The sequence below is a fragment of the Nicotiana tabacum genome, chromosome 6 (genome assembly GCF_000715075.1).
Source record: "Nicotiana tabacum cultivar K326 chromosome 6, ASM71507v2, whole genome shotgun sequence".
In the NCBI taxonomy this organism is placed as follows: Eukaryota; Viridiplantae; Streptophyta; class Magnoliopsida; order Solanales; family Solanaceae; genus Nicotiana; species Nicotiana tabacum.
This window is the reverse complement of record NC_134085.1, coordinates 206,349,780-206,373,355: the sequence shown is the minus strand read 5'-3', so window position 1 is coordinate 206,373,355 and position 23,576 is coordinate 206,349,780. Positions and strand designations below refer to the sequence as shown.

Genomic DNA, 23,576 nt, shown 5'->3' with positions numbered 1-23,576 from the left:
ACATATATATTGGGTAACCCTACCTACTTAAGATTAGACAGACAATAACAACTCATTTAGTGTCTGTTTCCACTGGATTTTAATGGGGTACTTGGTTGTCAAGATTGTCATTTCAACTAACCACTCTACATCACCCCACCCCTGGGAGTGACTATCAGTTAGTGGTGGCAAAAATGGTTCAAAGAAAACAATTAACCACCCATATTATCCACTGAAAAATGGATTGGATAATGAACTTTTTAAAAACGGGTCAAATATGGATAAGAACCATATTATCCATTTAGAAAACGGATAACCAATGAGTCTAAATTTTACATTTGTAAAGCCTCAAATTGGGGTTCCTCAAGTTAGGGAGACTAAGAATTCTCCCAAAAGTGATCATATAAGCAAGAAGTCATGGATAATATGGTTACCCATATTATCCGCTGGTTAACCCTTTTTATCCGTATTAAATATGGGTCGGGTCGGATAATTTATCCGTTTTTTCATTACCCGTTTTCGACCCGAACCATATTCGACCCGATCCGCCCATTTGTCACTCCTAATAGCAGTCAATTAATTGACAGACCTCTGAGCTAACAAAGAGGTGAAATACTTCTGAATGATACAGACAGCCTTTTTCATAGGATTTAACAGCTTGAATGCAGAACAAGGCACAGGAAAAGATGACACTCCTTAACATTTCCTTTTCAAATCGCCTGCTGTATCAAACCCACGCAATGAATTTCTTTGATCTAAGAGCCCAATATGGCTTCGCGGTAACGATTTCCAAAATGAATGGGAACAATAAGGGCTAAAAAGAAAAGGAAGCACACCTCTTTAAGCACCTCATAAAATTCTGTGCAATCCAATGTTCAAATCAGAAGATATAGAAATGAGGAGCGGGAGAGTGTGGTGCCAAACAGCTTTGAAGACTCGCTTATGATGAGCTCTAATGGACTGGGAAGGTTTGTGAGAATTGTACCGTATATCAAATATGTGAATGTCAGGATCAACAGAGCCAGATGAAATGTACAAACCATCAGGTGACCAAGCCTGATTTATAAGAGCCGAGTGCGAGTCACTGCTTTCTTGTTTCCACCCAAAGGAATGAATCTCAGCTTGCCTCGACCTAAAATCAAACAAGCGAAGCTGTTTCTCTAAGGTCCTGCATGTGAAGATGCAGTCATTGGACCAGAAAAAGCATAACAAGAATATATCAGCCTAAGTAACATATTCCTGCTTCAATCGTATCTACTTTAAGATAATAATTCAATCAGACTTGTGACATAATAAGAAAATAGTTCAAGATATAAAACAGGCTTTACACTACAACAACTAAGCGTCAATCCCAAACTAATCGAGGTTGGCTATGTGAATCCTCAATATCCATTTCACTCATTTTGGATCCGTTTTATTCCATAACATAAAATTTTTAAGAGAAATTAGGGGCTTCCTATATTATATTAATATAAGAGGTTCTCTACATTTTCTACTAACATACCAACCAATAAGAAAAAACCAAAAAATTCTTGCCAAACACCTAACCGAACGTAAGTGTACCAGTAAAAATAAACCCTAATATATGGATCTTTCACTTCTATCATTTTTATCCTTGGAAAAAATTTGCATGGAGTCTAAGACACTGTAGCTTTTTTCCTGACAACACTATTCCACGTAGTTTTAAGTCTAGGTCATCACCTTTTACAACCTTTAATCATCATAGTGTCACACGGACTAGTGTATTTGAAAGTCGGCATAGCCAAAATCAATTTCAAGGGACCTTCACTTATTTTATCCTCTATGTGTGCTATTTGTACCTTCTACCAAATGTGGTAAATTGTGATCTTGTCAAGAGGGTGTTTGGATTGGCTTATAAAAAGTAGTTTTTAAGCTAAAAGCCAAAAGCCATAAGTTGGTAATACCTAACCTTTTGGCTTTTGGCTTATTTTTGTACTTTTTTATGCCTAAAAGTAAGTGCTTTTAAGCACTTTTTATCATTGTCAAACACCACACAAACTAAAAAAGTGCTTAAAAGCCAATAAGCACTTAAAATAAGCCAATCCAAACACCCTCCAAATTTCGTATGACTACCCCTCCATTTTAAAATCTGTATTTTCGGAACACTCATTTTGTGAATATGTTGGGTCATTAGAGGTCCAACACTCCATCAGATATAAACACTACTCGTCTCACAACCGCTCTATAAAACTCGCCTTTAAGGCTTTCACTCTAGTAGTTATTTTCCAATTACATCAAGATCCTGTAGCACTCCTCCAATTTAGTCATATTTTAAGTATGTGTTAATATCTTCATCTAGCATGCTATTCTCCTGAACACCAAGTCTAGATACTGAATTGTTCACATTTAGGTACCACAATAATGTTAATAAAAGAAATTTATCAAAATACTTTTTAGATGAACCCCAGATCTCTTCCTTTTAGGAGGAATGACTTCATAGGATTCCAAAAACAAATTTTATGGATCCATATCAAATTCTAGATTCTACATTGTTCAGGTTGCTCCTCTTCTTCTTCTTCTTCTTCCTCCTCACAGGTATAATAGTTCTTAAACATAATTAAAGTAGAACACATCATTTTCCGATGCATTACCAAAGAAAAACCGAAACATTATCATATAAATCTAAATGTATCAAAAACAATATAGTAGAAATCCACTTTACTCAAACACTATTGCACATAGCACATTTTGACAAAGAAAGGAAGGGGTAAAAATACCAAAGAATCACAACACATTGGGTGCTTTGGAGGAAAAGGGAATGGGAAATAGCAAGAAAAATTATTACTAATGTAAAAGAAATATCTACATAATAAAATATGCACATAATGGAACAAAGACATATGCACATAATGATCATAGAATGACCATAATGGTAACTTACCCTGTCTGAACCATAAAAAGGTTCAAATCATGTGGATTAGGCAGGACACTCATGCATTTGCTTTCTAGTTGATGTTTGTATTCTATTCTCTGAGCTGGTAAATCAAATCCTAATATACGTTTATCGGCACCAGCAGACATCACAACTTTCTTATGCTGCAAACCGGCAACTCCCATTACAGCAGAAGAATGCTCTTTAGGCAACACTTTAGGCTTCCATGAATTTTCTCCATCTTTATTGGTCCACAAGACAACTGCATGATCATTACCACCAGTAACAAAACAGTCCTCTTCCCATGGCATGAACGTTATGCTGTTAATGATCCCTTTGACATGAGGTTTCTCCTCCAAGAAATTTACTCGCGTATTCTGTTAATATACCAGGATATGAGATCAGAGCAGAGAAAAAATCCAAGAGAGTCCTTTGACACAATAGAGTATGCAAGACATACTATCAAGTGCTACATAACCAAGCACCAATAGAATGTATGATAATTGTGATAGTGACAGAGACAAGAACAACAATGCACCTATAAATCATAGACTTTAGTTTAGGCTGGAGGAGCGGCATATGATATCAGGTTTACCTGATGGGCTTCCATTGGTTTTTAATCTTCCGTGGAGGGAGGAGAATTCAGATATTTTTTATGTACTTGAATACTTGACAAAAGACACATTGCATCCCTTTTTGGATGTTTACTTTATGACTACAGTCTAAAAATAAAACCACGCTGCTGCCTCTGACTCTTTAAAAAATGTTTTATAGCAAAATCATGAGAGAGAGAGAGAGAGAGAGAGAGATTCATAGATCCCTGAACCGTATACTCCACAGTTTTTTCCTAAAATTATAGACCGTGATTTACCCCGTATTCCTGCTACAAACCTCGTCCATCATAAGGCCAAACAGGTCAGCCTAAAAATCAAACCATGCACGCATGTTTCTTCAGTCATGCAGATTTTAGAGTGAAATGGTCTGTCATATAATTTCATCAAGAAATTTCCTAAAAATACCTCTTTTCCCTTGTTAAGATTCAAGATTGAAATTTGTGAATCCCCACCATCAGCGCTGTACACAGAAAAGAGACTAGTGCCTTTCGGATGCCATGCTACGTCTTCTGGCCATCTTCTACCCTCGCGCGAAATGCAATCTGTGCTACTGACAAGATTAGCACTTGACCTGATTACCAAAGTGACAGACCATCAAAATACAAGCATTTGGTGATGCGCGGGGAAAACAATTGACATCTAAAGTTATTGCCTAGAAAGTGGGTCTCGCAAAGGAAAATGATACAGATGCAGCTCTAGAATTTGAATGCTAAAGTTTTGACATACCCCATGTCCTGCACCTGCCACAAGTTGACAACCCCATCCAGTGCACTGCATGTTAAGCAACTCTGAGTTAGCCTTTCTAAGCAAATACAAAGAATTCGAGACTGATTTGTTTCATTCGATGCTGAAAGGTTGAAAACTGTATGAGAAAGACTGAGAAACATGAGTAACAGGTCGTTCTCAAAAGAAGCAAGTACAGTGCAGCATTACATCAAGGAAACCAGTGTTTTAAAAGCGAAAAGCAAGAAGGTCCATGAGGCTTGTTTAAGCAAAAAGCGAGAAGCGACGTTGCATGCTTCTTTGAAGTTAAGCGTTAAAAAAATACCAAACACCAATGAATTTAGTACCACAATGATCAAATTGCAATTTGAAATAAGTAGTTTTAGTATCCTATATACAAAAATGTCGACATTAATCCAACTCCTCCAAGTTGAGATTCAGAAAACCGACCGCTTCCCATCCGGATTACTTTGCTGTCATAGTTTGAAGCACACATTCTATGAAGCACTTGGTTTCACTCATGAAGCGATAGCTCTTCGCTTCGTATCACTTTAAGTGACAAATCCATGGCTTTTAATAGCACTGAAGGAAACAACTTATCAAATCATTACTTAGGCAAAGTAAACTTATTATCATCTAATATGACCAATTGCAGTGTGCAATTTAGGAACTCGAATTTTGCTCGGGTACGAACTGTTATGTCGAGGAAGAGGTAAACCAGAAAATAAAGAAGATAAAGAACACTAAATTTTAACGTGGAAAACCCTTCAAATCAAAGGTAAAAACCACGGGATCACAAAGATCCAAAAAAGCTCCACTATAACAATAAGGGGGTGACAAAAATTCTCCAAATTGGCTACATAACAAGTGCCAAATATAGAGCAACAACTAATCAATTGAAGAAAGAGTATAATCCACAAAAACGAAGTTGCTGTTCGAGGCTCGAAATCAGATGCTACGAGCCTCCAAATCCGATCTCCACCGTTCAAATTCAAGACCAAGATGTTACGAACACTCAGTCAAAATTTCAGCCCGATCCAACGGTTAACGAATCGAAAAACGTGATTTGAATGTTGGCTGGTCGGAATAAAAATCTGCAACAAAACAAATATTTTTCTTCTCTCTTCTCTCTTGACGAAAGCTCTCTCAAAAACCACTCTTATGTGCTTAAGTCTTTCAAAGACTTGTATCAATGAGCATAGAATAATTCTCCAAGGTTGTCTTATTTATAGATCATGAGTGGTGCTTTCTCTTAAAGCCAAAACCAACTCTAAATAGGAACAAAAACCGAATCCAATTCCGAATAGGAATGGAAACCAAAAAAAAAATAGGATTAGGCCATTAGGCCTTTGGCTGGACAACATGGGCATGGGCCTAACAAACTCCCCCTCCAGCCAAGGGGCCAAATGAGTCTTCAAGTAGAAGAACTATTGACAGGCTTCATGCCTGCCAATTTCCTACAAAATTCATGTTTATCTGCAACCACCGCCTTTGTCAGCATATCCGAAGGATTTTCATCCGTGTGTATCTTCTCAACCTCAAATAATTTCTCTTCCACGGTCATTCTTATCCAATGATACTTTTTATTTATATGTTTGGTCTTAGAATGAAAAGTGAAGTGCTTGATGAGACAGATAGCACTCTGATTATCACAAAATAAGATGTACTTTGGCTGCTCAAAGCCAAGATCATTAATAAACTCCTTCATCCATAATAGTTCTTTGGCACCTTCTGTGACAGTAATATATTCGGCTTCTGTGGTGGATAGAGCTATGCACTTCCGTAGTCTAGATTGCCAAGAAACAGCTTCAAATCTGCAGTACCTTTCAAATACCTTAATATCCATTTTACTGCATCCCAATGTTCTTTTCCAGGATTAGAAAGGAATCTACTAACAGTACCAACGGCATGTGCAATATCTGGTCTAGTGCAAACCATAGCATACATCAAGCTACCAACGGCAAAAGAGTAAGGAATACGAGACATCTCCTTTTTCTCTTCATCAGTAGATGGAGTCTGACTAATACTCAATTTGAAGTGTTTAGCAAGAGGAGTGCTAATCACTTTTGCATCTGTCATATTGAACCTCTTAAGTATCTTCTCAATGTATTGCTTTTGGGACAGAAATAACTCTTTTCTATCTCTGTGTCGGTAGATTTGAATGCCTAAGATTTTCTTTGCTGGCCCCAAGTCTTTCATCACAAACAATTTGCTCAACTGCTTCTTAAGGACTGCAATTCTGGATTTATTCTTGCCAACAATAAGCATGTCATCCATATAAAGCAATAAAATAATAAAATCATCATCAGAGAACTTCTGGAAGAATACACAATGGTCTAAAGAAGTTTTCTTGTACCCTTGTTCTTCTATGACAGATTTAAACTTCAAATACTATTGCCTTGGAGCTTGTTTCAATCCATACAGGCTCTTTTTCAATTTGCAGACACAATTTTCTTTTCCCTTAGTTACAAAACCCTCCGGTTGCTCCATATAAATCTCCTCATCTAAATCATCATGAAGAAAAGCAGTCTTGACATTCATCTGCTCAACCTCTAAATCTAGACTTGCAGCTAAGCCTAGAACCACACGAATAGAAGACATCTTTACAACAAGGGAGAAAATTTCATCAAAGTCAACTCCCTTCTTCTGGCCAAAACCTTTAACAACTAACCTCGCCTTGTACCTAGGTGTAGAGGTATGGTTATCTTGCTTTATTCTGAATATCCATTTTTTAAATAAAGCTCTCTTACCTTTCGGCAATTTCACTAACTCATATGTGTCATTCTCATAAAGCGACTTCATCTCATCTTCCATCGCTTCGATCCACTGATCTTTGTGAGTATCTTGCATGGCTTCATCATAATTCTCAAGTTCTCCCATGTCAGTTAAAAGTACATACTCATCAGGATTATAGCGCATGGATTTTTGCTTCTCCCTTGTAGATCTTCTAAGAGAGGTTTCAGGAGCATTCGAAGTAGTTACCTGTGCAGGAATTGATTGCTGATCAACCATAACTTCATCAACTGGAGCATCCATAACATCTACACCATGATGAACATTTTGATCTTGATCACTATCTCCATCATTGTCTTGGGTTCTTTCATGTGCAATAGGTGCCTTAGCAATTGAAACTAGATCAATATCAACTAAGCTCTCATTACTCTGAGAATCTATCTTCTCAGCTTTGTCAATATCTTCAATAGTTTGGTCTTCAAAGAATATTGCATCACGACTTCTAATAAGTTTATTGTCAACTGGATCATAAAAACGATACTCAAACTCATCTTGACCATAACCGATAAAGATGCACTGCTTAGTTTTGACATCCAGTTTTGATCTCTCATCTTTAGGAACATGCACACAAGCTTTACACCCAAAAACTCTCAGGTGATCATAAGAAACATCTTTGGCAAACCAAACTCTGTCTAGGACATCACCATCCAAAGCAACAGCAGGAGACAAATTGATAACATAGGCAATAGTGTTAAGTGCTTCCGCCCAAAATGTATTTGGAAGTTTAGTCTCTGAAAGTAAGCATCTAACTCTCTCAACTAGAGTTCTATTCATCCTCTCTGCCAAACCATTCAATTGAGGTGTCTTGGGCGGAGTTTTCTCATGACGAATTCCTTTTTCCTTGCAATAGTTATCAAAGGGACCACAATATTCACCACCATTGTTAGTGCGAATACATTTTAATTTCTTCCCCGTCTGTCTCTCAGCTAAGGCCTGAAATTCCTTAAACACGCTAAGTGTTTGATCTTTAGATTTCAAAGAATACACCCAGAGCTTACGAGAATAATCATCAATGAAGGTCACAAAGTAAAGTGCACCACCTTTTGACTTTACTTTAAAAGGACCACACAAATCAGAGTGTACTAGTTCCAATAAATCGGGCTTTCTTGAGGGAGGATGACTATGAAAGGAAACCCTTTTCTGTTTGCCAGCTAAACAATGGATACACCTTTTCAGCTTTGCTTGTTTCACTCCAGAAAGCAAACTTTTCTTAGTCAAACACGTAATCCCCCTATCGCTTATATGACTCAATCTTCTATGCCACAATTCTGATAAAGTATCACCTTCCACCATATTTATTGAGTCATTAAAAATAGAGCCCTGTGTCACATATAAATAACCAAACTTGACTCCGCGAGCCACTACTAACGAGTCCTTAGTGAGCTTCCATTGGCTATTAAAGAGGGCATTATGGTAACCTTCATCGTCTAATCTTCCTGCGGAGATCAAATTGAAGGGAAAGTCTGGAGCATGCTTGACATCTTGAAGAACTAACATTGAACCATTATTAGTTTTCAAACAAACTGTGTCAACACCAAACACTTTAACTTCACTGGCATTGCCCATTTTAACACTCCAGAATAGATGAGAAAAAATCTTTTCTTGGTGTGACATGTGAGGTAGCTCCAGAATCTACTATCCAACTAGTCTCATGGGATACCAAATTGATGTCGTTTTCATCATAAGCAAAAATAAGGTCATCTCGAACAATAGCAGCAACATTGTTCTCGTTATTTTCAGTTTTCTTTCCTTCTCTAGAGTCTTGATTCAACTTGTGACAAAACCTTTTGATGTGTCCTTTCTTGCCACAGTGGTTGCATGTAATATTATAGTATTTGGACCTTGACTTACTTCTACTTTTACCTCTATTCCTTGAGCCTCTTGTTCTATCTCTCCCCCGGTCTTCTGTAACCAAGATATCTGCTTGTGAGGACGAACCCTGAGATTTTCTCCTTACTTCCTCGTTCAACACACCACTCTTGGCATATTCCATGGTCACCTTACCTCCAAAAGCTGAATTTGTCAAAGAAACACGAAGAGTTTCCCAAGAGTCTGGCAGAGTATTAAGAAGCCAAAGTCCTTGTATCTCATCATCAAAATTAACTCCCATTATTGATCAAGGACGCCCTGAAAATCATTTATGTGATCAAGGATAGGGTCGTCTTCCTTGTATTTAAAGGTCATCAATTGGTTTAGCAGAAACAATGTGTTGTTCCCGGTTTTGAAGCATAAAAAGTTTCTAGCTTTTCCCACAATGATCTCGCATGTATCTCATTCACAATATGGTTGCGAACATTATCTTCAACCCATTGTCGTATATATCCACATACTTGTTGGTGCTCGATATCCCAATCTTCATCGGATATACTCTCAGGTTTATGAGCTGAAAAAACGGGTAGATGCATCTTCTTCACGAACAACAAGTCTTTCATCTTGCTTCTCCAAACATTATAATTTCTCCCATTTAAACATACCATCTTGTTCATATTCGCCTCAATTCCGTAACAACCCGGATTAATAACCTGGCTCTGATACCACTGTTATGCCGAGGAAGAGGCAAACCCAAAAATAAAGAAGATAAAGAACACTAAATTTTAATGTGGAAAACCCTTCAAACCGAAGGTAAAAACCACGGGATCACAAAGATCCAAAAAAGCTCCACTATCACAATAAGAGGGTTACAAAAATTCTCCAAATTGGCTACACAACAAATGCCAAATACGGAGCAACAATAGCAACAAAAGCAACAACTAATCAATTGAAGAAAGAGTATAATACACAAAAACGAAGTTGTTGTTCGAGGCTCAAAATCAGATGCTACGAGCCTCCAAATCCGATCTCCACCGTTCAAATTCAAGACCAAGATGTTACGAACAGTCAGTCAAAATTTCAGCCCGATCCAACGGTTAACGAATCGAAAACATGATTTGAATCGTTGGCTGGTCGGAATAAAAATCTGCAGCAAAACAAATATTTTTCTTCTCTCTTCTCTCTTGACGAAAGCTCTCTCAAAAACCACTCTTATGTGCTTAAGTCTTTCAAAGACTTGTATCAATGAGCATAGAATAATTCTCCAATGTTGTCCTATTTATAGATCATGAGTGGTGCTTTCTCTTAAAGCCAAAACCAACTCCAAATAGGAACAAAAACCGAATCCAATTCCGAATAGGAATGGAAACCAAAAGAGAATAGGATTAGGTCATTGGGCCTTTGGCTGGACAACGTGGGCATGTGCCCAACACGAACATCTTCAGATCGGCCACAATCATGTGGCGTTACTGTAGGATCTCTAAACTAGATTAAAGTCATGACATACATGATGAAGTTGGTGGAGCCATGACAAACATGACTAACTGTAGAAGGGAAAGGGACAAGCAATTTCTACAGTTAGTCCACCCATAATTCATCTATAAATCTAGAAGCAATGAATGAAATACACAACCACAATTGTCATTCACACAGAGGGCGTACCTACCTGCTCGCAAAAAGTTGATCATTCGTAGGGCACAAGACAATAGTTCTCATCTTTCGCTTGTGTTGACTAGGTATGAAATTGCACGTCTGACAATGGATCTTGCTTGCTGAAGAGGAGCTACCTATCAACGGAATCAACTCTTCACGCTCTTTCTGTTCTATACCCACAAAGAGAAGATGAGAAACAAGCTCGTCAAATGGTAATTTTCATACGAAAAAAAGCATTTGCATATTATATCAGAGTGCATGTTACACATACTAGTATTGACAGATCAAAGCTAAGGAATAAATTATTACCAAACTTCCTTTTTGTTCCTTTAGGTTGAATCTCAGCAGCTACAACGTCAGGAGGGGTTTCCACAATATTATCTGCTTTTGACCTTGCAATGCGAGTGTTACGAAAATTAAATCCTGATCCTCCAGCACACAAATCAGATCCACATAGGACAGGACTAGGTTCTACCATCTTCAAAGGCTGAGAAACCTTTGGTCTCACGTCAGGAATGATAAGTAATGGTTTTGCCGTGGGCAGCTTCGCGGAATTATCATTGTTTTTCTGAAAAGGGCTTGCTATTTTTTTATCAAGTGCTGAAGATTTTCTAGCTGTGATGTTGTCTTTGTCAGGTTGAGGCTTACACTCAGAGAGGCTTTCAGAAGAATCATCACTTATCTGAATAGGACTGACGGATCTTATTTTAGCTTTCACCGGATCCAGGTCATTCCCATGAAAGCTTGTGGATGTTGCCACATTGACCCGAGCCCGGAGGCTAGCAAGTTTCTGTTGTGACTCCTCTAAATTCCTCTCTGCTTGATCAAGCTGGAAATCTCATTCCAAAGAAGGGGGAAAATGGAAAATATTAGTTATGGTCCCAAAGTAAGAGAAAGACTCCGAAGTAAAATGAACATTATTTCAATTACATATTAAAGTAGATAATAAATCCTCCGCCAGGTAATAGCCAACATTCAACAGCCATCCCTTTGCGAGTAAAATGATTGTAAGGTAAGTTCACAGATGTGTATGAAACTTGATAGATACACAATCATCCCTATGGAATTTTATAGATATATAATTTTTAAGACAAAAGGATTCTGTTGCACTACACTAAGTTTAACTCAAAGCTGGATCTGTTGCCACAAGCAAAGATTTGAAGCTTATCACTCATAAAATTGGACATTCAAGTATCCTCCTTTTGCCAGGGAATCAGAAATATATGGAGTATCCTTGGCATAGAGAAAACTTGCAAATCTAAGAATGGGAAGAAAGAACAAGATATACAATTGACATTCATGTAGAAGCATTAGAAACATAAACAGCTAAACAGCCAGCTCATATTCCAATTGAAGACCCTGAATGTCATAATTTGAATAGAACGCGCATTAAGCCACATGACAATATCTCCATGTCATCTATTTGAACAATGAGAAGACCATGGAGAAAGTATAGTAGAGTTTTTAGGTTCCTCAAGGCACCCATCTTCACTAGACCACTTGTTATTGAGAGAGAGACAATGAACTACAAACATGTAAAATTGATCCCAAAAAGGAAAAGAAGGAAAAAAAAAACGTAAAAAATACGGTAATTAGCTTTTTTCTGACTATATTGGTCCTTGACAGAAATGGTCTGACTTTGGTCGATCCAGATATAGCCGCATTGCATAGATATCACCAAGATTGATGGTAAGACTTGCAAGTCTATCGAAGCTATGCTACTTATTGGTTATCAAAAAATGGACCCCCCCCCCCCAATTTGGGGCTACGCATACACCCTAAGATAAGACGGTTCCCGCCGTCAAGTCGAGAATAGAGCTAACTGCATAATAAAAAAACAATTACTAGTCTGAATCCTGAACCTGGTTTACTCTTTAAAGAAGCAGTACTTCTTCCAATTTCATACATCAAATTGTGTATATAAAGAAGAAGATCAAGTCAGGAGGCCCTTTAACAGAGGCTTCAGTCATCCTTAGAATCTCGGGGCAGCCCAAATGACATAAAGAAAGGATACTTATTTCCAAGTGGTTCAAGTAGTTCAGTGGACTGAAAATCCTAGTGTGGTTTGAATCCACATCTACTTCACAACTCTAATAGTCCATACCAGCAGCTTGTGTCATTCCTGCTGAAGCATATATTCCAGGTTTTCTTAAAAGCAAATCCTCATTAAGATGACCACGATTTTATGGTAACAAATCCAAAAACACCTATGGGCCAACAGTAGCTTTTACTCATTTTTTCCCCTTGTTGACTTGAACCCCGAACCTCATGGGGAGGGTCCTCTCCATTGAGACTATAATTTTATCAAAAATGTTTTTTTTGTGACTGCTGGTGTCCGAGTATTCCATCTAATTCCCACTAGGACATGAATTTGGCGAACTCTACCCACCAAGACTTAGGCAAATGGGAAGAAATCACTTGTTCAAGAATGTTATAGTAGGGTAAACATCTTTCATACATGTACATACATATATATGCGTGCACACACAAAACTGGGAAGCCCCTAAAATACATAGACATTGAAGTTAATTATTCTTTAAAAAGAAAAGAAAAAAAAACATCAAAGAAAAAGAAATTTGAAGGCTTTCGGGACAAAGCAATGATTTTCAATTTTGGAGATCCAAATCCACGACGGAAGATATAAATGGACTTGTGAGTAGATAGCAGCTTTCTTTACATTCGGTTAATATTTTTAAAGAACGTTAACCGCAAAACTCCTAGGGATCAACAGTGGTTTTCATTATTCAAACAAAAAAAGGGGGGAAATTAAAGACCGTCCCGCACCAATCCCGGTCCCCTCCCAACAATAAACGAAGTTGACAACTTTAAGACTTTACAATTTCAGCCATTAAAGCTTAAAAAGACATTTAATGAAAGGTTTGTATGGGTCCCAACGAAGAGAACCTGAGAAGTGTAATAAGAGATGCGTTTGCGAAGATTTTCAACATCTTTAGTACGTTGTTCAATGAGAGACAACAGTACTTCTTCTTGCTCCCTTCTTATCTCCTCTGCTATAACCTTTGGTTCTTCTTCCACCATTTTTCTCCTCCCCACAGTCTTGCACCGCTTCCACTAAATTCAATTTTCAAGAATACCCGCTCTCTCTCTCTGTATTTAGGTTAAAATCCTGTACTACCCGAATTAAAGTAAATAACCACAGTTTACCGCTTAGTTAAACAGTTAAAGGATTACTATAAATTATATACTAGGTAAGTTTTATATTTATCTCTAATTTTTAAAACTTCATTGAATTTCGGTAATCCAAGAATGATCTTAAAACTTCTATAATTCCATTTTCTGCTACTTTTATTCAATATTCTATTAGAAATTAGAATTTGTTTATGTACTTCTCTACAATATTCTACAGCTTTTCGTGTTTATACATTTTCCATCATAATATAATTATTTTTAGTTACTCCTTTGTGCCAAGTTACGTAGAACTATTCGAATTTCAAGAGCCAATTTTTTAAATTCTGACTGTGGATTCGAACATAAAAAATTTATGTTTTTTTATTAAAAAATTGTATATTTTAATAAAATATTTTAAGTCATAATAATTAATAATATATAAAAAGTATATAAAATACGATCAAACAAAAACTTATTTATCTCTCAAAGTGCAAACAATAAATATACAAATTGGAACATGGGGAGTAATATTCTATTTTATTGCATAAAATAAGAGAGTGCGGTCCGCGGTGAGGAAAATTTTACTGGTCCTACTTCGAAAGCTCATATATTTTAATCTACAAGAAATTTTAGGATGATTCAAAAACGAAAGTTGTAGCTCTTCGTCTCTAGTTTTCAGAAAGGTAAAGAAATCACAATTTGGACATCTCTAGTGAAAATTATGGCCAAAATACTAACGTCTGTCACTGCAATCAAAACCTGTGCGGTCACAGTCGTTTTTGCGAGGACCGCACTGGTTTTGTGCCGACCGCAATCGTTTTTGTGCGGTCCGCAGAGGTGTAAATCCGGAGGTGCCCTATAAATACGAGGTTTTGGGTTTTTATTTCATATTTTGACCTAGAGAGCTCGAATTTTGGCGATTTTTCGAAGGTTTTTCAAGAAATTCATCGGGGTAAGTGATTCTAACTCAGATTTGGCTAGAGTACATGAATACATCATTGAATTCATCATTTAATTCGTGATTTGGGATGTAATTTGGGAAGAAAACTTGTGAAATATTTCAAAAATATAAAATGATGATTTGAAGGATCAAATGGTATCGGAATTGGATAATTTTGGTATGGTTAGACTCGTGAGGGTATAAAGATTCTGAAAATGTAAATTTTACCTGATTCCGAGATATGGGCCCGAGGGGCATTTTGGTCATTTTACATAATTTCGCGTATTAGCTTAGAATTTAATTATAGAATCAGTTACTTGAAGTATAATTTACATTATGCAATTTAATTGAATAGATTTTGATCATTTGGAGTCGAATACTCGGGGCAAAGACGTGGTGTTGGGTTGATTTTGAGCCGGTTCGAGGTAAGTGGCTTGTCTAACCTTGTGTGGGGGACCTTCCTCTTAGGATTGGTATATTTGGTAATTGAAATGCCTTGTACGTAAGGTGCCGAGTGCGTACTTGTGCTAATTGTTGGAAATCCGATTTTCTTAAGTAATTACTAGTATGTTTCCTTTCCTGTTTCTATTTCTCGCACTATTAAGCATGTTGTTAGCTTAGGAAAGCATGTCTAAATGACTTAATTTGCTTTATTTGATTTAACCTGCCTTACTTGAATTCTGTGCAGCATGCTAGGCTAGAATCACTTGTTGCTTTAATATGAAATTTTGTCATTTTTGGATATCTTCCTGTTGTTGTTGTGTATTTATTTTGGGACTACGGATGTGGGATTCCGGTAGCGCCCCCTTGTCTGTTTACTTTGGGACTGCGGGTTAGATTCCCGGTAGATCTCCCTACACAGTTATATGGAACTACGGGAATACACCCAGTAAATTCCCCCAGTACTGGATATTTACATTTGGGACTACGAATCGGGATTCCGGTAGATCCCCTCGCATTATGAGTTGGACTACGGGACGGTATCCCAGGAAATCCATTGATATTTATATTTGGGACCACAGGACGGTATCCTAGAAGGCGCCCGGTTGTTATCTCTGTGTTGAGCTGTATTTCTTTTCGTAGCTTGTTTTGTCTTTGATCTAGTTGTTGTTGTTCTGTCAATTCTACATTATTTCTTACCGTTGCACTTATTTATACTGTTTTATTCCATATTGTTAACTCTCGTATTAATTTTTTTCCTCAGTAGGGCTCTGACCTTCCTCGTCACTACCCAATCGATGTTAGACTTGGTACTTACTGAGTACCGTTGTAGTGTACTCATGCCTTTTCTGCGCATGTTTTTCATGTGCAGATCCAAGTACCGTCGTTGATCAGACCTACTATCGTACTCCGAGGTACCGCGTTTGTAACTTAAGGATTTTCGGGTATTACATAGTAGTACTTAAGGATTTTCGGGTCTTACATAGTAGTACTTAAGGATTTTCGGGTCTTACATAGTAGTGTATGCCAAACGGCATATTTGTATACTGTTACTATTATATTTCTATTTTAAATCGTCTCCTTCCCCAAGTTTTAATTTTCTTCCACAAATTAGACTTACCTAATCATAGAAATTAATACCATCACAATTATGCAAATTCTTTATGTTGAATTTGATATCTGTGATTTTTTTTCTTTTGAGAATCCCAACTCATTTCGGGCATATTATTAACGAAAATGGGGCATATTATTGAATTTGCATCAGTAGGTGCCTGTTGCAAATTGATATCTGTATAGTATATCTTCAACATCGTCAGTCAAGTTTTAGCACTGATTAGATGGTGCAAGTCTGCAACAACATCAGGCACATTTTGGGCTATCAATTTACATAAGGCCCAATAGGTTTAGCACCGTTAAAGCAGCTACAAGTCTGCAATACGCAATTCATGTAAGGGCCCAAAATCTTAAAATATGAATTGGGTAGGGGCCGCGCGAACGCAGGCCCCCTCTGCCACAAATTATGACGTAGGCTCGGCCACTTGGGCCGACCTTAGGCGGGCGCCCTTCCAAAGTGCAATGGAAGTCACCAACCTAGGCCATGGGCATTCATGACCACCCATTGACCCCGTCCAGGTAAGTATGTTTGACGTTGTTCCCTCATGTCATTTTATACCACTCCATCTCTTTGTCTCCCTTTACCTCAGCCGATGTGGGACTACACTAATACCTAAGTTTTCCATTTTTCTGCCCATGCTACAATTTTGTGCGTAGCTGAATAGAGATGCCCCATTTTCATTTTCACGAACCATAAGCGTTGTAAAAATAAAAAAAGCCAACTAACAAAGAACATCATATGCTTGAATCTACCTGTTTAACATGTCCCTAACATAAGATAATTTTTACAAATGTTGCATCAACGAGAGAAAAAGATCCCTGAAAAAGACCCAAAAGACCCCTAAAATTAGGGGTGTACAAACCGAACCGGAAAAATGCACCAAACCGAAAAGTCAAACCAAAACGATTAAAAACCCTGACTAGGTTTGGTTTGATTTGGTTTGGTATTGAATAAAAAAATACGAACCAAACCGACATATAAATATATAATTTTTATATATACTTTTAAGATTTTATATAGAATTTTCTTTAAAAAAATATCTAGAAATATTTGGGATTCTCTTATGGGATGTAATATCTAATAGAATATGAAGTGCTCCATATTTATTAACCTTAAATAATGGTTGTATGATCATTTTCTCATCAAGTGTTATTGAAATGCGTCAATCTCTTTATTCTTCCATATTCATATCATATGTTAAGATCTACTAAATTGTTATATCTTTTTTGAATGTGAAGTGATTATTATAATTGAGTTATCATATTAATTTTTATGTTTAATTATTAAATTCGGTTAACCTTGAAAGTGTACATCAATGAAACATTATTGTCAGGCGACTATAAAAATAACTATTATGTGTTACTAAGAAAATTCTCTCATAAAAATATTTTAATAGATAATATGTTTGTTAATTTTTTATATTTTTACTAAACATATATTACTTATAAAAAACTTAACAAAGTAAGATTGAAATAATATTTAAGTAATAAAAAATTCGAAAAACCGGAAAATCCGACAAAACCAAACCAATCCAAATCGATATAGTTGGTTTGATTTGATTTTGATAAAAACCGAACCAACCCGGTCCATGTGCACCCCTACCTAAAAGAGACCCCTTGTGTATGAATTTTCTTACGGCTCTCTTAACTTTTTAATTTCATATCACTTGTCTCAACCAACATTTGAACTCTATTATCAACATTTAATACTCAAAATTTCATTTAAACATTTCAATATAACTTTTGGCATACCAATCACGCTTTATTAGGTAAACTTCATTATTTAGTGGCAGCAGTCAATAGACAATAGCTGGTGAGTAACAGTTACTTGGAAATTCTAGTAACCCACGGCAGAAGGTCAATATACCTGCCTTAAACGATTCGGCAATAAATAGAGCACCAGTATTTGGTCGAATAAAGGATTACAGTCCCCTTCTCAGAAATGGCAACTTCTTGAATAAGAGAATCAAACAAGGCTGTAAGTTTTGAGGAAATATTTTTGAGACACAAGTCATAACACATTGATCCAACAAGGGCATCTACAATAAGGTAACACAGATATACTTTAAGAAATCTGTCCAATTAATGGGTATTGTCTCTTAGGAAATCCAGTGCTTGAACAAGAAAGACTTTAAAATTCAATCCCCAAAGAAAGAATTCAGGCCTTTGTTTGGAAATCAATCACCAAATCAACTTGGTAAATCTCTTGAAACTAGTAATCTCTCCCACAATAATAGGCAATAGACAAATTTCCACCAATAGACCATCCCCAAAGATCTTTATACTGTCCCCTTTTGTGCAATGTTATCTCACCCTAATTGACCTCTGAAACAAAACTCAATGACATTAGGCTCAACAGAGATGAATGAGAACACCACATCTTTAGCTGACTTGGTTGATGGACAGCAAAAACCAACTGAAGACACAGATGACAAAAGTAAAACACCAAGACACTCGCGATGGACCAGACAAGAAACACTTGTTCTCATAGAAGGAAAGAAGATTGCAGAGGAAAGAACTCATAGGGGGCGTAAATCCAGTTCTGTGTTCGGTTCAGACAAGCCGGAACCCAAATGGAATTCGGTCTCCTCTTACTGCAGACAACATGGAGCAAACAGAGGACCTGTTCAATGCAGAAAACGATGGAGCAACATGATCAGTGACTTCAGGAAAATTAAAGCATGGGAGTCACAAACAAATGGAAGCAGCGAATCTTATTGGATTATGAGTAATGATCTAAGGCGAGAGAGAAAGCTACCAGGTTTTTTTGACAGAGAAGTCTATGATGTCTTGGATGGGAAGGAATTCACAGCAGAAGCATACCAACTAGCTCTGGTAACCATAACTACAGATGATAAAGTTGAGTATGGGATAGAAACAGCAGAAGAAGAGGAAGAGGAGGACGAGCAGGAGAACACAGAGGCTGAAGCAGTTTCTCATACAGATGGATATATCATGGCAGATGATGTTCTGTTTCCAGCCATGGAGGAAATTGGAAGCAACCCACTGAAGGAAGGGATTGCCAAACATAAGAAAGCTAAGTCCATTCCCTCTCCCACGCCTATATCAGGTAAATTAAAGTGTCCTTCAAAACTTGCTTTGCTCTCAAGCAGAACTTCAGCACACGAGTTAGTTAACTTTTTACATCAGAACTGATCTGAGATTGTTGGACACAACTTTCATGATGATAATTCCCCTGTTATTATATCATGGTTAGCACAATTTTTTCGTAATTTAGCACAATTCTGGATTTATAATGTTGGAGGAACTATTTTATTCTGTAGAACTATATTTATATCCTATTTATATTGTTGGAGGTACTAATTCTATCCTGGTGGCATAAATATTTTCTTGCAACTACAATCCATCAGAAAGTAAGCCCTTCACAAGCATACAACTCTATGAATTTCCTACCAAACAGAGCATTATCAAAATTAACACATTTAATATGAGATTTGGTTCATGCTACCACTGTCCATCCCATCTATAACCAATAATAACCAACAATTCAAAGCTTGAAGCAGCCTCGTCTTTCCTAGCACATACTTGTTATCACACAGACTTCTGTGCCAACTCTTTTTTCTTGCTTGGTTTGTGACAGACAAAGTACATTTTGCAATTTCACAAATATTCTGTTAAAATTTAACCATAACTCCAGTAAGCTAGACAGGATGAGTGGTACAAGTAAATGACCAGAAACTTAAATAAATAAATAAAAATAGATGGATCATTTTTCAGATGACTCTAATTTAATAGCACATTTCAAAGTGCCACCATTTAACTTAAGTTATCCATAACAACTTTAGTTAAATGCTATACCGTAAAGATTTTAACAGTAAAGTACATTCCTCTGTATTGCTCTCAGGTACAGCTGAAGGTGAACAGCCTGGATCAGATTTCTGGAAAAGCTCCATTTTTAAGGACGGAGTGAAGAGAAAAAGACAATCACCAGATGGTTGTATTGCTACTAGTCTGGGATATAAACTGCTGAAAACTTTGGAGCAAAACACCAACATGCTTCATGCACAACTTGATGCTCAAATCGACAACCATCAACTGGACAGGGAGCAGCAGAAGGAACACACTGATAGCTTAATTGCTGCTCTTAACAAGGTTGCTGATGCACTAGCAAGAGTTGCTGATAAGATGTGATGGACAAAGACAGCCTTTAAGATAATGACAATTTAATAGTAGGTTTTGATTATTTATAGATTATCAAGGTTCTTGACAGTGATTATGAAAGTATGGTTTCCGGTTACTTAGTGATCTTCAAAACTTATTGACAACCATAAGATCTCATTTACACCTGCCTTCGACTATGAATGACGGTCTCTTCTGTGATGAATTTAACCTAGCATCAATTGGACATAGGAAGGCAAACACTTAGCAAGATAACTGAGAATTTACAGGTTCAACCTCATCTCCAAAATGGATTACTTGATAGTAAATTCTACCCCCTCTTCTCCAATTTTTATGACATTATCTCCATCTTTAGCCTGAATGTTTAACACCATTCCACTAATAATATTATCTTACAGTTTACACGGCTTTAAGAAATCAAATTCATTTAACTGTTCAATTCTCAACTTTGATGTAATCTGTTATCTCTTGAACTAATTTTAAACTGTTATTTTATATTTTCTTTTACTGCCGCTAACTGTTCAAAATATTATCTTGATGTTTCCAATGCACATGGAATGAAATATAGAAGCTTAAAAAAAGGAAGGATAGGATTTCACAACAATCAAGCATTATTTGAGGAAAAAATGTAGCAGAGCTGCTGGCAGAGAACCACAAAAGTTAGAAACGAGAAGGAATGAATCAAAGCAACCAAATGATGACTAACATTTACATTTCATGATCTATTAATAATATCAACAAAAATTTTCCAAGTCAGAAGCAGAATTTTGATACATTATAAACTATTATACAAGTTAGAAAACGGAGGAGTGAGATAACACATTCATGATAAACACTCAACGAACTTCCTAATCTCTAACCAGCGGCAAAGAAACATGGCCAAACAAATGAGATCTCACTTGCCTTTCAATCCTAAGCAGGGACAGCCTCAATAAGCTTTGCAAAGTAAAATTGTGTGGCAATCAGGCCTCTCTTCCTTATCTTCCACCCAGCTTTTTGCAGTGCCCGCTCCACATCAGCCTCTGCATGTAGATATGCTCGTGTAGCCTTTGAAGGTCCAGGGAACAACTCTCCGATTCTTTTTAACAAATCATAATAGAATGTCTTTGGGGCGAAGCTCAGGATCAAACGATTCTCAGCCAATGACGCAAGATGAGCAATCATACCATCAGCCTTACTTTGTGGGTAATGTATCATAACATCTAAGCAGACCACGGTGTCATACTTTCCATCCAAACTCTCCAAGTCCTTCACTTCAAATTTTGGCATTACTGGTGCCGGGGACTGGTCATCCTTAGCCTTGAATAACTCCTCTTGCGCCTTCATTAAAGATTAAGAAGTATAACTCAGTTCTCAACTCCACAAAAGCCATAATCCTAGTACCAATTACACTTCTAAAACAAGTTTCTTTCTTAAAGATGAACCAAAGCTCGTCATATAATCTAAGATATACTCCAAAGTCCAAAGGATAATATAAAAGCTGCTGGTGAAAAGAAAAGGTACGAGCTAAGACATTGCATTTCCCACGCTGTAATTTAGTTTGTCCAAGCTAAGAGAAGAATACATAAAATTCTTCTTCCACAACTACAAAAAATGTGATGCAAAGCATAGGCAGATTCAACTCGTTGGACCTTCAACTTTAAACTATACTCCTTTGCTTCAATTTATGTATCTTACCTTCCTTTTTAGTTTGTTTCATAATGAATGTCACTTTCTATATTTAGTAACTCTTTAATTTCAACATCTCACATTGCATGCTTAAGACCACAAGATTCAAAGGGCATTTTGGTACATTTATATACATCTTTGGTTTAATCACAAGATTCAAAAGTTTCCCTAAACTTGGTGCCCAAACAATTCTCTTGTTAATCCAATTTCCCTGTCCAGACAAACTAAGACATAAAATGAACGGAGGATATATGTGAAACTATTGTTGGTAAAAACTAAAAAGTATTTTAAAAGGATCACCTGTTTTTGGGCTTCAGCGACCATGGAAGCTGAAATATCACTAGCTGATACAACAGCACCTTCTTTAGCTAGCGGAATGGATAAACAACCGGTCCCACAACCAGCGTCGCAGACAGTAACTCCCTGAAGAGACCCCTCTTCAGTCAACATTTTCATCACATTCTCAACAGTTTTAGAATGGCCCAGTCTTATGTCCAACTGCACTTTGTTCACATCATCCGTGTCGCCATATATCTTCTTCCACCTCTGAAACCCATTGTTGTTGAAATACTCTCTGACTACCTCCTTGTCACCGCCGCCGACCTCCTCCGCCTGCAGCTGCCGCCGGCGCTCGGGGTCGGCGAGCGAAAGGATAGCTGCAAGTGCTGCCACGGAACCACCACCGAGTACGGCGAGAGTCGTTCCGTCCAACGGACCGGTGACCGCCGAGATGTCGGTGGCAGTAGAGAGTGGCGGAATGGCGCAGACGGAGAAGTTCCGGCGGTTGGGTTTAGTGCTTTTAGGATGGATTTGAGAGTTAGGATTTAAGGCGAAGTTAACAGGAGAGAATAGTGGCGAAGAGAAAGCCATAATAAGTGGGAGTGAGCAAAATTTCCTCCTGCTGGGAAGGCAGAGGAAGCTGAGTCAAGAAGATGAAAGGCAGTTGACGATAGTGTGTAATCCGCGGGATAAGGATATCGTTCGTTGCCATTCCTTCGCGCTGGGTCCCACTGTCAGCATATTTAACTTCGAAAACTGAAGTAATTTATACTTACGCCTAAAGATTAATATAGTGAAAGTAGTAATAATAATTAGGGGTGTTCAAAAAAATCCGAAAAATCGAACTAAATCGAAAACTAAGCTAAATCGACCAAAAAAATTAATATTTTTTGGTTTGGTTTGGTTTTGGTTTTAAAATTTAAAAATCGATCAAATTTGGTTTGGTTTTAATAAAAAAAAAAACCAAACCAAACCGAATATAGGAGTAGCTATTTTAAATTTAGAATTACACACATATATATGAACACTTTTATACAAAGTTTCAAACTTTTTATAGTAAATATTAATCGTTTGCACTTTTAGTGCAGTTCTTTACCTTTACATTCTAGTTTGATTGGTAGTTTCTTTTGTTAAGTGTAAGAATCTATTTCATGTTAAAAATAATATATTTTTAATTGAGTCCTTAAATTATTCATCACTATTTGATTCAATTATCATCAATATACCTTGGTAAATAATAGATTTCTCAAAGGGCAATTGATTTGATAATGTTACGTTAAAAATGTGGTCGCCGAAATATGTGTTTGGTAGTGTATGTCTTATATTTAAGAAAAAAACCGACAAATAACAAAAAAAACCGAAAAACCGACATACACCAAATCGAGAAAAAACCGACTTAATT

General features: G+C 37.1%; 3 protein-coding genes and 1 non-coding gene across 7 annotated transcripts; 1 reads left to right on the top strand and 3 right to left on the bottom strand.

Moving 5' to 3' along the window:
• Positions 1-794: 794 nt before the first annotated feature.
• Positions 795-13,566, bottom strand: LOC107820683 (uncharacterized). The gene is made up of 7 exons (XM_016647006.2): positions 13,369-13,566; positions 10,774-11,293; positions 10,478-10,634; positions 4,213-4,257; positions 3,892-4,057; positions 2,882-3,249; positions 795-1,147 (listed from the first exon to the last, which is right to left on the bottom strand). Exons 1-7 carry the CDS (start codon positions 13,501-13,503, stop codon positions 829-831), a joined length of 1,710 nt encoding a protein of 569 aa, XP_016502492.1. The 5' UTR covers positions 13,504-13,566; the 3' UTR covers positions 795-828.
• Positions 13,567-16,453: 2,887 nt separating this feature from the next.
• On the bottom strand, positions 16,454-16,614 carry LOC142182402 (U1 spliceosomal RNA). Its single transcript, XR_012711237.1, has one exon. It is a non-coding gene; the product is annotated as a U1 spliceosomal RNA (small nuclear RNA).
• A 1,311-nt stretch (positions 16,615-17,925) lies between these two features.
• Positions 17,926-22,910, bottom strand: LOC107820682 (magnesium protoporphyrin IX methyltransferase, chloroplastic-like). 4 transcript variants are annotated; one of them, XM_016647003.2, is made up of 3 exons: positions 22,196-22,910; positions 21,131-21,547; positions 17,926-18,710 (listed from the first exon to the last, which is right to left on the bottom strand). In XM_016647003.2, exons 1-2 carry the CDS (start codon positions 22,763-22,765, stop codon positions 21,140-21,142), a joined length of 978 nt encoding a protein of 325 aa, XP_016502489.1. In that variant the 5' UTR covers positions 22,766-22,910; the 3' UTR covers positions 17,926-18,710; positions 21,131-21,139. The 4 variants fall into 4 exon arrangements, with proteins under 4 accessions (XP_016502489.1, XP_016502488.1, XP_016502491.1 ...); XM_016647002.2 differs by lacking the exon at positions 17,926-18,710 and adding an exon at positions 19,777-20,225; XM_016647005.2 differs by lacking the exon at positions 17,926-18,710 and adding an exon at positions 19,777-20,204.
• Positions 18,428-21,502, top strand: LOC107820679 (trihelix transcription factor ASR3-like). Its single transcript, XM_016646999.2, has 2 exons — positions 18,428-19,157; positions 19,953-21,502. The coding sequence occupies exons 1-2, from the start codon at positions 18,428-18,430 to the stop codon at positions 20,237-20,239; spliced, it is 1,017 nt and encodes a 338-aa protein (XP_016502485.2). The 3' UTR covers positions 20,240-21,502.
• Positions 22,911-23,576: the final 666 nt, after the last annotated feature.